The sequence below is a fragment of the Topomyia yanbarensis genome, chromosome 1 (genome assembly GCF_030247195.1).
Source record: "Topomyia yanbarensis strain Yona2022 chromosome 1, ASM3024719v1, whole genome shotgun sequence".
NCBI lineage: Eukaryota > Metazoa > Arthropoda > Insecta > Diptera > Culicidae > Topomyia > Topomyia yanbarensis.
The window spans coordinates 34,079,504-34,097,124 of NC_080670.1; the positions used below are offsets into that span (position 1 = coordinate 34,079,504).

The window sequence follows — 17,621 nt, forward strand, 5'->3', positions numbered from 1 at the left end:
TTTCACTTTGAAGCTTTTTTCGATATTTTTAAAAAAATATTCGAGTACCGGTACTTTACCGGTACTACCGGTACTGAGGGCTTCAGTACCGTAGTACCGGTTCTCGCCAAAAAGGGTCGGTACTGCGAACCCTGTTACGGAGCACAAAATTACGGAATCAACCAAAATAAAGAACTACTGTTACTAGAATTATGCGCATAAATCAAGTTAAATGCAACATATAAAATGTGAAATTTATCTGGTCTATGCAACACAGCAAAAAAGAATCATGTAACTTTACGTCTTGCCAGATGCACATAAAAGGAGCGTCCCAATTCACACAAATTTACATTTTATTACATGTAAAAATGTAAGATGTTCGGCTTTTTCTAGGTCATTCAGTCTGAGTTTTACATCAAAAGAGTCACAATATTCAATTTTACATATCATAGCATGTAAAATCCTATTATCGGACAGAAAAATACGTCGCTGCGTTGTTTACGTCAAATGTAATTTTCATTTTTTCTAAGAGTGAAGTTAAAGTTTTTTCTTGAAACAGAGACAACGGAATACTGGTATGAAGATCACCTTTCTCCAGTTTCACCATGTTAGAAAAATGGTACTGATAACTAGGGATGCTCTGGTTCAGGTTTTTGAGCCCGAAACCCGGACCTGACCCGAACACGACAGGTTGAGGTTGAATTCAAAATTCTCGGGCCGTGCTCCGGTTTTTTTTGAATGGAAATTCTCAGAATCGCGTCGGTTCGGGTATTTGAAATTTTACACTTGGGGGGTTCGGGTTTTTCAAATTTGATATTCTCGGTTTCAGGTTCCAAACAAACTTAGTCCACCCATTGATTGCCGGTGTTTACGAATATTCACCAAGCTGCTTATTTAGTGAAATCAATCACTCGCAATAATAATTGATGATACATAAAACCATACACATTTTTTCCACCCTTGAATCCCTTGAATTCGTCATATTTCATGACGTCAAAATATTGCCATTTTGCATTCAATGATTAAATTACTTTGGTTCAGATTCAGAAACTGCTTCAATCACTGCTTTCATACAAATCCTACATTGTTAACCTTCATTTAACCTTTTTGACATTAAAAATGTCTTACTCCACTATCTGGGGCTAGGTGTCATTCTAAAATCTAAACTATCTCCCATGTAACGAAACTATGTAAGGTTTGCACGCTTATAACTCCGATATTACTAGATGGATTTTAATCATTCATACACCAACCGATTCAGAAACACCTAACTTAAATATTGGTAATAATTTAATATCTCCCCAATAAAAGTAGACTTTTGGAAATTGGTAAAATTAAAAAGTTCACAAAAAACGGGAAAAATACCATTCGTGAGGCAGATTTCTCAGACACAGCCGTCAAAAGAGGGCAGCTTAGTTGCTCAATGAAACACGAAAAGTCATAAATAGAAGCAACGCATGTCCGTTTAAATCAGTTGTTGCTCTTATCCCACACGAGCAACGTCGTCTCCGGGCGATGCAATAAGCGCTATCGATTTTCGGTAACGTTGGCATTTGCACACACTCGCACCTAAGTGACTAAACCATACGGTTAGTTTATAAATAGAGGTGACGCGTACCAGTTTGAATCAGTTTTTGTTCTTATGTCGAATGGGTAAGATCATGGCTGCAGCGTCTGGGCACTACAATAAGCGGTAGACGCTATGCATTTTCGGCAGCGGTGGCCGTGTGCGGATTTGTCGGGTACCAGCATGGTGTCACAGAATGATTTGCAAAGTGGGTGGGCGGGGTGGTTTGGATTTAATTCAATACGGTGTGTGCTGCTTAAGAGTGTTGCGTTTGAAAAAAAATATTTATTTTTATGCATGCGTGTGCGTTGTAACTTGTTAATCCATGTTTACGGCGCTTTGTAGCTGCGTAGGGTAAAGAGCCAATTGGTTTTCATGTTTCATATTTCGGTTATATGTTTTTTATCAGTAAGGCATCTGACAACGTGCTTCTGTAGTTATTGCACTGTTCAGCAGCGTAGTATTTTATATAGGAGAGTACACTCAGGTTTTTTACGCGGATTTTGAAATTTACGCGGTTTTCATTAACGCGTTTTTTTTTTTTTAATTTACGCGGTTTTCATTTACACGGCCTGTATCCCCTGCGTGAAAAATCTGAGTGTAATTGCATCGGAAACAATCACATTCCCAGCAGAACTTTTTGTTTTCTAATTTCAAACACTTTTGTTTCGTACTGCACACAACGGAAAATTTTAAAACAGAACTTACCGTCCCAGCAGCAGTTGAAGCGGGTGTTCTTTTTCGATTCAAATTCAAGCCATGTCTTAAGCGTTACTGGACTTAAAATTGTTTTCCCAGTTTAACCAGACAGAATATCTGTCCTACCCTATGTATTTAAAACACAGTTCTAATTGCGTTTTAAGGTATACAACAAATACGGTTGGGTATACTAATTTAAATTTTAAAATAAATCTGTTTTAAATTATGAAACAAACCGCTGTACTGAAGATATAATTATGTCAGTCCTATTACCACATAAAACACCTACATAACATAAAACGCTGCAGAATTGGTTTAATAATACAATGTTTACACTACAGAGTTATAACACGTTTTAATAATTAGCAACAAGAAAAATGTCACCAAGATAGCATAAAAACCCGTTTTAACTGGTAGTGCGAACGTTGCATAACAATGTAATTTATCAAATAATTTCATTTTTCCACCACTAATCGATCAAGAAATACTTACACTTAAGATTGTTTACTTAAGTTCATTAGTACATTATTGAAAATTTAAATGGAAAATGAAATTTCATATTTTAAGGAGAATCTGTATATTTCCGTTGGCGGGCGTGGGTTTCCTCATCACAGCTCTCAATATGGAACTTTTCTTTTGAATATATTTTCTGGACAGACCAGCCTATTTTTACTAGATGGATCAGCCAAATAATGCCAATCACCTAGTGAGATACTTGATTAATTAATAGATTACCGTTAAAAGACCTTCAATAAATTATGTTTTAATGGGGAGGGTATATAGCAAGTTGTAACATATGAAAACAGGCGAGTGAACAAGAGCGTGTGTCAATATGTGTGATAGATAAAAAAGCTATATTTTTAATGTCACCGTGGTCGTGTCCTGTACACAACCCTTTAATTTTTTTTTATTGATTACTCTTTCCATAAGCATCAGATCGTTCCCCAATCTCTGAGACATTGTTTCCTTGACAAATTTCCTATAAAAATTCCATATCGATTTTTTTAGGAATCAGAGGGCTACTCTTGGAAGAAGTAATTTGTAAAAGTCGTTTTCCCCATACGAAATTTCATCTAAACTTTAAACGACGGGCGCAAAAATATAGATTCGCCGATCGAGCTTAGAATTTGCATAGTTGCTCTAAGACCCAAATGAAACACAGAAACTTGCTCAGAGCGAATTTTAGATTTTTTTGTATATCCGTGTCTCACTCTATTTGTACAGCTTGTGGTTGAAAAAGGTTGGACGCTCTGTTTTACGAAAAACCTGACTAATTGTTGTGTGGAGAATTCAAAAAATTTAAAAATGAATAGCCACATACATAAATTTTTTTTACCCACTGCTAAATAGTGATTTATCATTACGAATAATTACGAATTACGAATAGATTCTTCAAGGAGGATAACAGTTCCAAACAGCGAAGTAGACTATGAAGTACTTGGAAGGATCACAATGCATTGCAATGATCCGCGCTACAAACAAGTGAACCAACAAACAAACCTTGTCCAGGATGAAATGATTAGGAGTAGAAGACCCAGTGAAGGTCTCCCGAAGCGAGTCTGATAGACAATAAGTTAAAATTTTATTCTCCGAAGTTATCACTGAATACAATTGTTTGCATTCCAGTATCTTAACCAATGGAAGTGATGGGGTCGTTGAAACAGCCAACGCTGTACTTTAGGAGGTCCATGCACTTCAAATGTGGTTCGGAGATAACACCATCGACCTTTACAGTATTGGCAGGTACGTAGATACAATAATTATGTGCAAATCGCTTGCAGCAAGCAGTCTTGATCGAAGTCATTCACTATAACTGCTACTTTATTTGCTCGCACCCGTGTTATCTTGGTCATGACCGAATACTATGCAATCGGGTCCCGAGAATTGTCTAACAAATAAATCACTTTGATGCTTTTTCCAAGGGTATCGGGTATTTCTTTTGGAACATCCGGAATATCCGGGTGTCTATCACCGTCGGCCATGTATGGCTTGATGATAGCACGTTATGGGAACGAGAATATTTGAAAGGTCCACATCAGCAAGAGCAATAGAATACTGGCGAATGTGTGATACCCACCACTGATCGAGACGCCGGCAAACAAACTTTACGAAGACTAACCTTTCCTATTGTTAGTAAATTAAAAGGCAAGCAAACATCGCAGTACGAGCAAAACGATGTGCTCTGGTCAACAACTAGAATAACGATGAGAAAGAAACCTTGAAGTAAATGGGAAGTCTTTCCAGGATCCGAGAAGAATTCTCGAAAGATTCAGAAGATTTCCAAAATTTGCTCAAGGAATTAGGAAAAATATTTCAAAAAATTTAAAGCATGACGATAAAATGATTTTGAGATGAAGTCAACCGACTTCAAAATTTATAGATTTTTCCTACAGAGCACTAAATTTCAACAGTTTTAAAAATAGGGTTTTCAACCAATCTTCCACAGAACTAAACATTTTAATAATTTATCAACTAAAGCTATGGGTTTCAATCAATTAAATTATGTTTACCGCATTTACGTCTGTCGCTCTTTTTGGTTTATTTATAAAAAAATGCGATTTTGTATTTTTAGTACAACACCACTTTTACCGTTCAGGGGGATTGGCAGCACTGCCGAATCGCTCTAAAGTGACTTTATGCTCGTTCAATATTTAATAAAGTTTTGTAGTTAAATATAGTAAATTTAACAGAAAATCGAAGTTAATCGCTAGTAGGTCGTTTCTTCTGTTGTGTTATGTGTGTAGGCAAAAAAAGCGAGAGTAGTGTGATTTGACGTGGTGATTTTATCGTCACCTACGAGAAGAGACGACAACAGACTTGTTGCTCTTCTTTATTTATTTATTTAATTGCAGGCTTTAACCAACTTGGTCATTCGCCTGCCTCTTCTTTATTTTTTCTTAACTAGGCCCTGCCGTAAATTTGAAGACAACAAGCGTTCATGAAATGTTGATGTGTATGAAAAGTAGCCAGATTAGATTGTTCAGCACTGTTTTCCATCCCGATCGAAAATGTAATGCTGGCAAAACGACCAATTAGAAGCTGGTTGGATACTGAGGTTAGGACTGTATGAAATTAGCTACGCGATTGTCTTCTCTTCTCTTAGATCGTCACACCCTAATTATTTTGCTATGTATGTGCGTGAATCAAATCACAAAAAATACGCTCGCTTAACATCCACAGCGCCATCTGAACTTTACTAGACGTTCCTGATTGTGGATGGAGAAAATTCTTCGTAGAAATGCCATCAATTAACCAATTCAGAGCAACACGATGGTGAGAACGTTTTGTGTTTTTCTTCAATGTTTATATATTTTACCTTATTGTAAATAAGTGGCAGAATCAAAAATATTATATGTCATTCTGGAAGTGTGAATATATTGCACATATCCGTTTGATACGTGATTGTATTTGCGCGGGGCGTACGTGTATGAACAGGCATTCTTGAAATGGGTCGTTGGATGTACAGTAGAGCTATCGCCTTTCATCTCCAGGGCTAAACATGTGTACATCTATAGATAATACAAAATTTGTCAATAAATAGATGCAGACAAGTTTCTTCCATAAATGCACTGCAGGTCAGTGGGAGATGGATTGTATAAACACACACAACACCGCTTTTACCGCTCAGTCGTCATTGCTGACAACCGCATTTATTTGGTTTTCAGCCAATCTTCAACAGTTTAATTTCCATAATTTATAAATTAAAAATATGGTTTCCAATCAATCAAAGTAGGCTTACGGCAATTTTCTCTGCCGCTCTTTTTGTTTTTTTTTATAAAAGATTCGGTTTTGTATTTTCAATGCAACGCCGCTTTCACCGTTCCGTTGTCATTGCTGACAACCGCATTAACTTGCAGGCATTCATAAATATAATTGACAGCCGCTTTCCGTTGCCGGTCCGCTTCCCGTTACCAGTGCGGTTAGGCCTGCAGCCAGTGGCAAGCTTCTTCTTGCTGATGCCATTTTCGACTGATCGACGTATTGCTTGCTCCCATTGGACGTTAGTAATCAGCTATATTAGTCTTTCGAACCGGGGGGAGGGAGGGAAATTTCAATAGGACCTAAGTAACATTGTGAAACTCTGCTTACATTCTCTTGTGATTATTAAGACGTCACTATAAAACTTTCCACTATTTTTCAGTACATATCCAAAGACCCGTCAGCTCCGTCCCGGCTGTCGCACCAATCTTGAACCGGTTCGTGATTGGACAAAATTGACATTGAAAACATTAAGTTTTGAGCTTCAAATAAAGTAATTAGGCCAAGCTCTGTGCATATAATTAGAAAGCTAATAACATTAAATTTCTAACAAGCTATAGTTTATCAAAATCAGTTCACGAGCGGCGGAGATAATGAACATTCAATTTTTTATACCTCGCTTACCAATTTCCAATATAGAAAAATAAAACCGATACATAAAATGTATTGCTTTAATGATGTTTTAGGGGCAAATCTGAACCGATTTTGAATATTGAGGCATGAAATCACATCTACGTGATGCAAGGAATTCGATTCCAAAATCATTTGGCAAATTTACTTAATAATGAATGAGCTAATTCTCAGTTGTAAGTTCACTAAAAAAAGCAAACTTTTCGCAGTGTAAAGGTGTTAGACCCTTGTATTAGGCGTTGCGATCAACCGTGAGTTTAATGTTTGATGGTGTATGATTACACAGATCATCATATAATCCTCCTAGTGGTGAGGTGATACTTTTTTCATACTTGCGGCAAGAGACTACTGTCTTTTTGAGTTCATGCCGTCTAGTAGAAAATTAGAACGCACATGATACTTCCTAGGGTAATCATCCTATTTTACCCTGTTTCTATCATCACCCTATCCACACGAAACTGGTTTATTCGCGAAAAATTAAAAAAAACTTGTTCAAATTCGTGTTTTTGAGTATGAAATTTATACTGAATAATCAGAAAACGTTATGCCAATGGAGTTAAGAAGAATATTTTAACAGCTTAGGTACATTAAAATGAAAAAAAAGATGGGTAGGTAATGTCAGAGACATAACCGAAGTGAAGTAGAATACACATAGGCTGTTAATTCGAATGCTACAATTTTTGCTACCTTCTGCATTAAAATCAGCTATTTCGATATTTGTTATGATGTATTGTGCCCCGTTGTTGTGATGCATTTTACCCCTGCACAGGTGTTTTTTGGCCTGCCCATTTTTCAAAGAGCAATTTATAATGATTTTGAAAAATTGAATATTTTTCATGTTCATTTTTTCCTTTTTTTATTTCGACTATGTTAGTCACATTTTCTTTTTTACATTTAACGACATTCAATTAGCTAGAGATTACTGGGTAGGGAAAGTTATGAAAATTAGAGCCATAGTACTCAAGTGAGAGCAAGGATGTAAACAGATCGGAAAACTAGAAGTGGCAGGGTCATTAGAACAGGATTTATATCTTATGGGCTTAACTTTTGACTTCTGCTGATGAGGGTCGAGCTTAGGCAGTATAACTACGAATCACCCGAGTTCACTAACATGTGTCCTGATAAAGGTAGACGTATCTATCTTTACCGTGACAACCGGCAGTTTCATGTTCATGAATATTTTACAAAGCGATTGTGATTTCAGGGTAACATGTTGGCTAAATGATATCATTAATTAAATTCTCCCAATTGATAGTCTTTAGCTAAGTTATGATTATATTTTCTTAGGGGTGTATTTTATCTCATCTGCCTCTACATACGCTTGCATTACATTCACATAAATCACATTCGACGCGTTTGTGCAAATGGAATCTTGATCAAACCTTGAAAATTTCAAACGTGTGCCCGAGACACATGCGTTGCAAAATTCAAAGGTTAGGTTTGTTCCAATGTTTCTAGTGGGTAATTACCAACTCGATTATTTTCAAGTGGGTAGGAGCTTTTATTCTCAGGTGATACGTAACTCGAAATCGCCGATCAGCCATGTTGGTTCTAGAAACGACAGCTAACAACATTGTTGACTACATCCCCATGCATGTTTGCTTGGATTTCTGTATGTAAACAAAGTTGTTCGCCGTTACTATGTTTTAATTGCCGCAAGGTTCTACTGTATCGATTTTGTTGGCTATTTTCGGCAAATTTGAGACTAAGAGAAACGAAAGCAATGAAATTGAAAGACGGATAGGTATTCTAGAGCGAATCAGTTATAAACTTAGAACGGAAAACTAGAACTAGGCAGGCTCATATGGGCATGATCGAAAGGAAAATGTGAAGAATTATTTGCCTTATGCAGAGTAGGAGTTGTTCGCCGTCAACAGTTGTTACGACATTTAATTAGCAAGGGACTGGAAGGTGAAGTATATTTTTCAATATTTAGAGCCATAGTACTCAAGGGAGAGCAAGGAGTTAAAGGGAGAAAGTTTAGAAAAGCATAGAAGGATCATATGTGCAAGCTTAGAGCTCACCGGCGACTTAACCTTTTGTCTGCTACCGTAGGAGTCAGGGTCTTTTGGCATTAGAAATGCGAATCACCTGAGTCTACGGCATGTCCGGACAAGCGTAAATTAACTTGTTACTTCATGCTGTCGGAACCGACAGCATGAAGTAACAATTTACTTTTTGTTCGCCGTCATTTTTCTACTCCGCAGCTTGCTGCACGTTTACCTCACTCCTCATCCAGTTACTGCCAAAGACGAATCACCTTATTACTCTAAGCAACTTGGATAGTACTACCTTTACTACTCATATTACCCACCGGCACTGATTATTGAATATTTCATTACACATATGTATAGTGGGATCAAAATGCATTCACTTGCTGAATATTTTTAGAAATAGGCCACTTTAAAGTATGGCATGTACAAATAAAGTAAATTAGGGGCCAAATCGGATAAGAAATAGTTTTTGGACTTACTGCACATTGTACTTACTTTAAAGTTAAGAGCCAGCAGAAGGTCATTTGCGCGTGGAATGTCAGCATTAGAGAGTTAAGACGAATACCCTATACATAATATGTTCAAACCTTCACCAAGCAGGTTTTTTAGCCTGGAGTTTTCGCAATAACCCTGCAATTGCCACGTACTATAATAACCCACAACGAATGTAGTGCCAGGCAGCGATGCCACATGTTTTTTATGAAATGTCTGCAGAAGAATAATTAAAATGTCTGTAAATGTCTCTAGATGGTTGTGTAAATCCTAGTTTCACTAGAATGTTAATTTAAAAATAGATTGAAATTAGAAACTATTAACGAAGGAATCACTCGTAGTCGAATATAGTTATTCTAGTACAATTTTGCTAAATACTATTACTCTTTTAAAAGTTTGTAGATTTCTTGCTACGTCTGTAGGAGGCTATCAAAAGTCTGTAGAATTCCGACATGTCTGTAAATCCCGTCATACATGTAGCAGTTATGCAATTAAACTGTGTTTATAACAGCATATAGATAGATGTAGAGGTGTGCGCCACGCCGTCGCGCCGCGCCGGCGATTGCTTGTAAAAATAGTAAGCACATCGGCGTGACGCCGGCGCGCCGCCGACCTTTACCTGAATTCGGCGGCGCGGCGCACACCTCTAGATAGATATGTAAAAAGTTATCTCAGTTTGCCCCGAGTATCAAATCAACGGCAGAAACATTATATCAGTATCCAATAAGCCAACATCATCTCCTTCACACAACACAACAACCAATGCTATTAAAATCGTCATCGTCAATAATACTACCGCTTGCCAAAAGAAAATTAACCAAATCTCGAGTACTTTTTCAAATGGACGTAAGTAACATTGAGAGCCTCTCTTTGTTTACTTTCTCTTTCGTTTATTACGACGTCATTACAACACTTTGTACTAATTTTGCAGTACATATCGAAAGCCGACGGTTTTTACTACAATATTATGCAAAGAGTAGAGTAGTAAATGTTGAAATGGCCGAGTAATGAACAGAAGAGAAAGACCTCAAAGAGAATCACTCATTGTTACTTACGTCCATTTGAAAAAGTACTCGAGAAATGATGAATTTATCTAAGCCCGCCGCGCATAATTTAAAGAGCAAGAGAGCGGGGTCTTTCGCACTCAACCACCCCTTCGCACGCGCACACTTGCAATCCGCATATTGAAATCCGAAAAAAGAGCGTTCTGCTTTTTCTGCGATGTGCGCTGATTATTGTATGCGCGCCACGCCTGTGCATCATTGGGTGGAATGATACCGGGCGGCAGTCATTGAATATATTCCAACCGAAGAGTTTGAGCTGACACAAAACGTAGGAGCTACTACGAGGTCAGAAAGCAAACTGACGAATTTTCTCTTATGTGCCGTTTTTATACCTGGCGAAGTTCATTTGATAAAAAAGAGGCAGTCCTAACAACGCTCGCTGCTTGGTTGAATTGCACGGGCCAATCAGCGCAGATAATTACCACCTTTACAAATTACATTATTAACGTTGTCTATAATAGACGTACATTTCACGAGATCAAATACAATATACGTGCACATATTTCCGATCAGATAGTGCAAAAATATAGCGATTTCGATCAGTACAACGGAAGTCATTCGCATTTGAAGACTGGGAAAATATCTCAGCAGAAATTTTTGAAAAGGGACCCCTATATTGAAACGTTAGAAGTATTCTACTTCAAAATAAGAAAGAAATATGTCTCGATTTGTCAGGCTAAAACTCACAAACGGACTGATAAAAGCAGGGCTTTACTGTATTAAGATTCTTCAGCAGAAATATAGTGCATGCGGTATGCCTATGCCAAAAACTTTACTGAAGACATAAAGTCTTCTCTTAGGTCGCTGACATAGTGGCAGCGAGATGCTGAGCTATAGCTGGTACTGACATTAGGATGCGAGAAATCTACATGCAGTAAAAGCACAAATCTGCTCGGTTTGCACTCTTTGATTTGCCTGCTAGCACGTTTTTGGTATCTTATATCCTAATGACAGTACCAGCCCTAGGTCAGCCTCTCGCTGCTACTCTGTCAGCGGGGTGTGTCAATAAATATTCTCAGCGCATGGAAACAATAAATGAAAGCAATCTCACCAAACATATAATTTGGGCGTGTAAGCCAACTGTCAAAATTCACTTTGAAGGGACATTCCGGATAAACCGCTATTTGCCGAACACTATTCACAGCAGTTAACGATGGAGAAAATTTTTCTCTTTTGTTTACTGCCATCAGTTGTGATTGGCGAATAACGGTTTGCCTGGAATTTCCTCTCAAAAATGAATTTGACAGTTGTCTTATATGCCCTAATCACATGTTTGTTGAGAAACGTTTGACTTGCAACCAAGTATTTCAATTGTGTTCCGCAACAACCGAAACAGCTCCCAACAACAATTATATTGAAATTGTAATCAAGCGTGTAACCTAATTGTTGTATTAATTACGCAATAAATTAATCTTGGCTATAAATGGTTAGCACTACAGTGTTGACGATTATTATGTAATTAATTTACACCGCAATAGCAGTCGCTGATAGCATTGAGTGCAATTGCAATTTTTTATATAATTGAAGTAGGGTGATTGCACAATTTCATTGATTGCTTGGGCTACGATCAATGGTTTATGTTTAAATCGGTATTTAAGGTTCTTCAACATTTTCGCTCCTAGAATCAGTTTATAAAAAAACTGGCAAACTAATACTACAATGGATCTAAACACTGATCGTAGTGGCTCGTCTTTCACAAAAAAAAACTGACGCAAAGGATGCTAAATACTCGTTTTTTGGGCAAATCGAAAATATTGAAATGAGCACCTTCATTTTCATCTTACTATTTAAGTCAACGCATTCAAATCGACAGGATCAATAACGGAGCAATAATAAAGCAGGGTACAGTTACCTTATATCGTGTTAATACAAGTAGACGATTGTTGACATTTCATCTACACTTGACAAATTCACAGGGCATTTTTTTCCTGCTAATTGATGGTGTTCTGCTGGATCCATCGACCCCTGCTATCCGGTCCGTTCAGTCCTAATTGCCGTATAATTTCAATCGATTTGCATATCAGAATGACACCACCAGCTGTCCAGTGTATGCTGATGCAATCGGTTTTGCATGTACCGTACCGAGGGAAGTAATGTTTTTGCATAAATTAACCTGACATCCAATCAAATGGTGATTGTATTTTTTCGACTTATTCGCCCCCAGTTGCACCATCAGCATATATCAGAGCTGCCCAACTTCGTTTAACGACGTTCATTTGGCTAAAGATTACTAATGCCGTTTTTGCTTGATGCCGAAACTGAATCAGGTTCTAACCACAACCGCTGTCAATTCACATATTTTGATAGCAGTGGGGGTTAGAACCAGACTCAGTTTCGCTTGAAGCAAAAACGACATAAGTAGGGAAAGATTTAAATTTTTTGGAAAAATAATACTCAAGTGAGAGCAACGATACGAAATATAGGGCGGTGGCCTATTTACGCCATGATTCTATTATCACCCTACCCATTTGTAGCTGTTGGTTAGAGCAGCGTCTGCCATCTTTGTTCAACGCATTGAGTCAAATGGTAGCGCAACAATTGGGGCACCCGATTCGAGATTTCATTGCGCGCAAACAGGAAAATTTCACTGTCTTCAACGCATTTGTGTTATTATCTTGGTTATTAACAACGCAGCAAAGCTGTTGATGCCAATTTGTACGCATTCCATTGAATGTAGACCGAGTAATTAATGAATTAGTGAGACACCCTGTTTAGTATGGTGAGAATAGGCACTTTATCCTATAGTTCGAAAAACTAGAAGTCAATTTTAGGAACAGGAATAAAGTCTAACGGACTATTTTCTTGTTTTTTGCTGGTAGGAGTTAAGCTGAAGTTCTCATTCAAAAATATGATTTTTTCTTTGCATTTTTTGGAAAGGTATAAGTGTCTACTATACTGCCCATGATCGCAAATCAGTCCCATCAGGATAAGAAATCCCGCAGAAAACGGAACAAATATACGATCAATGGTTTTTTTTCGATCGGCGCATCAAAAAAGTTTCTAAATGCCATTAGTCGAAGCGGCGTCCTGGCCGCCATGGGACGCTCTCGGCTCGATACGCGCGCCTCAGGTAGAAACCTTTTCATGGCATTATGCGCGTCCCCAGAATGCTTCGCGTTTCACTGTGTGTAGTGTACACATACCCATGATCGCATATTTGTCCCGTTTTCTATGGGATTTCCTATCTTTATCGGACTGACTTGCGATCATAGGCAGTACGGTCTCGAGAACGTATTTCGTGAGGTATCAAATAATTACAGAAAACGGTGAAAACGTAAAATTTTGGTCAAAATGGTATTAGTCAGCCGTATAAGAATTGTAATTTTTATTTTATTTTTAATTTTTGATGCATAATAACACTCGGAATACCAAGGGGGGCAAAAAAATAGAAACGCTTACTTTGATCGGTCATATCTCAGCTGTTACTTAATTGATTTTAAATCAGTTTTCACCAATGGAAAAGTATGTGTTTTGTAAACACGTCGCATTAAAATATAGTAGACAACTACCACAAGTTATAGTAAAAAAAATTTCTTCGCCGTTGGATGCGTATATTTTTCACAAAAAACGGTGATCAAAAAATAATGGAAACCAAATTTATATATCCAAAATAATTATAAAAACTGTAAATGAAAGTCAGTACAGACAAAATGATCTTTTCTGTTCAAACAATCGTATCTTAGCCGCTTGTCAATCAATTTCAATTTTCCTTCCACCTATGAAATCCTTTGAGCTTCTAGATTTGTAATAAATGCAATGGACAGTAGATTTTCTAGAAAATACTATACTTTTCGAGGTTTATGGCGGTATGATTGTCACAATGCACGTGGCATACGGTTGATTGAATTTTTTTTACACTTTTACACCGTAAGTTTCAAATGTAACATGTTTACTCAATAGTTCTACGTATTACATATTATTATATCAAACTGTTCGTACAAAGGTCGAGAAATTCAATATAGTATGTAAGTTATAAAATTGTAAGTGTATGATAGGAAAAATTCAGTAAATATGAAGAAATTCAGAGTTTTTAAAATATTCGTCATATAACGTTCAATTTACAACGATGATCTATACTATATTCCAGCCGATTGTAATTGATTTCGGTACCATTTCTGAAATAACAATTTTTATATTTTCTCAAAAATAGACCAAAGTACGTAGTACAGAAATTTTATTTAGTTGGCAAATATCTTCGAATTCAAAAGGATGACCGGTTACGACTTCAGAAAGAATAATTTTTATATTTTCTCGAAAAACAACACGCACTATTGGTAGTGTGTAAAGATGTATAGGTCATCCCCTTGGATTCGAAGTTATTTGCCGACTAAATGAAATTTTGGTACCTCTACGTCTACGTCTTTGGACGTAGGCCAACTAAAATTTCTGTACTTCTACGTATTTTGGTCTATTTTTGAGATAGCATAAACATTTTTATTTCAGAAAAGGTAGCCGAAATCAATTACAATCGATTGATACATAGAAAGACATAGGTCATCGCTTTTAATTCAAGGTTATTTACCAACTTAATGAAATTTCTGCAATTCTGCGTATTTTTGTCTATTTCTTGAGAAAATATAAGAATTTCTTATTTCAGAAATTGTAGCCGAAATCAATTACAATCTATGAGTACATGGAAAGGTATAGGTCATCCCTCTGAATTCGACGTTATTTGCCAACTAAATTAAGTTTCTGTGCTTCTACGTATATTTGTCTATTTTCTGAGAAAATATAAAAATTGTTATTTCAGAAATTGTAGCCAAAGTCAATTACAATCGATTGGTACATGAAAAGTATAAGTCATCGCTATGAATTCGAAGTCATTTGCCAACTACATAAAATTTCTGTATTTCTACGCATTTTTGTGTATTTTTTGAGAAAATAAAAAAAAATCTATCAGAAATTGTAGCCGCCATCCATTGACATCGTTTGGTGTATAAAAAAGTCATCGCTTTGAATTCGAAGCTATTGACCAACTAAACGTTTTTTTGTACTTCTACGTATTTTTGTGTACTTTTTGAGAAAATATAAAACTGTGAGCTTTCAGAAATTGTAGCCAGGGGAGTGGGCGTAGCGTATTGGTAAATCGATTGCCTTGTACGCAGCGCACCTGGGTTCGGGTCCCGACCCCGCACATAGGGTTAGAAATTTTTCCTAAGAGATTTTTCTAACCCGAAGAGGCGAATGACCTTAAGGTTAAAACCTCTATAATTGAAATAAAAAAAAAAAAAAAAAAAAAAAAATTGTAGCCACCATCAATAACAATCGATTGGTGTATAAAAAGTATAGGTTATCGTTCTAAATTCAAAGTTATATGAAGAATGTTTTAAAAATTCTAAACTGATACAGATTCGTTCCTAACACTCACTATTATTTTGTAACGTACATACAATATTGTGTTTCTCTAAGTTGATACGAGTATTTTTTTTTATAAAAATACCCATATGTGATAAGTAGAATTATTGAGTAAACTTGTTACATTTCAAACCACAAAACTGAACAAGTCGCGAAGAATTTACTCTACCGTACTTTGGCGCGCATTATGCAAATCAGACTAACTAAAACCTCAAAGAAAGAAATTTTTGAAAAATTACTGTCTAGTGCACACTAACAAGTCTACCTACCGTGACGATTTCATTGGTGTAAGAAAAATTAAACTGGTTGACAAACGGTATGAACTGAAAAACTTATTTTTTCTGTACTGACTTTCAGTTACTGTTTTTACAATTATCTCGGATATATAATTTTTTTTCCTAATTATTCTTTGATCATCGGTTTTATAAATATGATGAAAAATTTGAAATCAGTGAGCGAACAGCTATGATATGGCAGGTAAAAGTAGCGTTCCTCACACAACCTTGTTCTCCAATTTGTTTATGTGACGTATTCACAAAAGCCGTACTTTTCCAGTGGTCAAGACAGATTTAAAATCGAGTAAGTAACGTTCCCATTTTTTTAGACCCACTTGGCAGTCCGCGTAACTTTTTACTCCCTTGGTATTCCGAGTGTTAGCTAAATTTCGTGTTTATAAAGCACAAAACCTTTTTTCTCGATTTTGGCTGAAATACTGCTTATGTTTAGTGGGGGTCCGCCATGTTGGATCAGCGGCCAGTTTGAATTTAAAAAAAACCCGATTTCAGATTCGTAATGAGCGATGTCCAAAACCCATCATTCCATGTGATTGTTACAAAATATTGACATTCTGCCACAAGTAATTCGAAAGTGTTCTCAAAACTTTAAACGTGTTTATCTCAAAACATGATTTTTCAAAACTGCGTACAATCTCATTTGAGAAAGGTTCAATTTAAAGACTTCATTCTCTGATCTCTCGAAAGAAAACCTTTTTCATTGAAGGAATGACCTATAAAATCTACGAATTCTTCGTATTCACTATTTTAGGTGAATCCTTAAAGAGAAAAAAGGGCTAAAGAATCGCTCTCAAAATTTGAGATCGCACCATTACGTTAAATTTGAAGTGTTTTACCCATTCTTAGGTCATTCCTTAAATATGCTTAGTTTACTTTAGAACTTTATTATTAGTTTTGTGTTTCAGATCGATCCTGAGACAATAGACTGTACACAGTTTTGGTGTTCCACGCGCACCCAACATTAGACAGATCGTCAACACGAGCGCCATTTTGTAAAACTTTTTGCATCCTAAAACTGTTTCCTTCCATATTTTTTCATCGGCCAAAAATAAATTTCCTCATGTTGCTTACTTGGTCATTTGAATGAGAACCTCCTTTTAAGCTTTGACACAGTCACTATGCATTGCTCGAGTCAACCAACATGTTTCACAGCAAAGGTGAATGAATGGTACATAGTGCTGTTGTTCATATCCGTTTTACTTGTCGAACACCGAAGTAGATTTTTCTAGATTATTGCCAATGCCCTTGTGGTAATAGCTTGTTCGATACTTTGGTGGCACGCCAATAGCAATCCAATCACCGAACGTCCATTATTCCTATCGCCCAAAATGCCTAACAGTAGCACACCTGGTTTTGTCATATGTCAGTTCACACCTATCTAGTGGTATGTGATGGGACCATCATCATCAAACAGCATGGCTACTTCCGAAAATGATCAATTAACCGTCGAATGGCAGCTCTAATCGAATTACTTATGCAAACGAACGCAATTGTAATTAAATGCACACCAAACCACTTCACACCGCACAGATTCACCTGTAGTGACAAGTTGATAGTTCCGGTTTCGATTTAATATGAGTTCCATAGAAATACCATTCCGCACTTACCTTGCAAAAACGTTACCGCGCGGCACAAAGTCCATCCCACGCGATAGGTCCACATCCGACTGCTGCCAGAAGGTATGCAGCGTGTTGGCCGGTGCACCCTCCGATTGGACCATGGTTCCCGTAATGGAAATTCCTTCGAACTCGAGCTGTAATCGGAACAAAGTGAACGATTCATATGCTAT

The 17,621-nt window shown here is 36.9% G+C and overlaps 2 protein-coding genes across 3 annotated transcripts in view; one reads left to right on the forward strand and one right to left on the reverse strand.

Annotated features, from left to right (window-relative positions):
• LOC131677342 (tachykinin-like peptides receptor 86C) overlaps positions 1-17,621 on the forward strand; it is a 170,046-nt gene that overhangs the window by 67,036 nt on the left and 85,389 nt on the right. The window lies entirely within an intron of this gene.
• The window catches only part of LOC131677340 (phenoloxidase 2), a 32,050-nt gene that overhangs the window by 8,839 nt on the left and 5,590 nt on the right, over positions 1-17,621 (reverse strand). Inside the window, exon 3 of the mRNA XM_058957086.1 lies at positions 17,440-17,585. Within this exon, the coding sequence (XP_058813069.1) occupies positions 17,440-17,585 (146 nt within the window). The remainder of the gene's footprint in view (positions 1-17,439; positions 17,586-17,621) is intronic.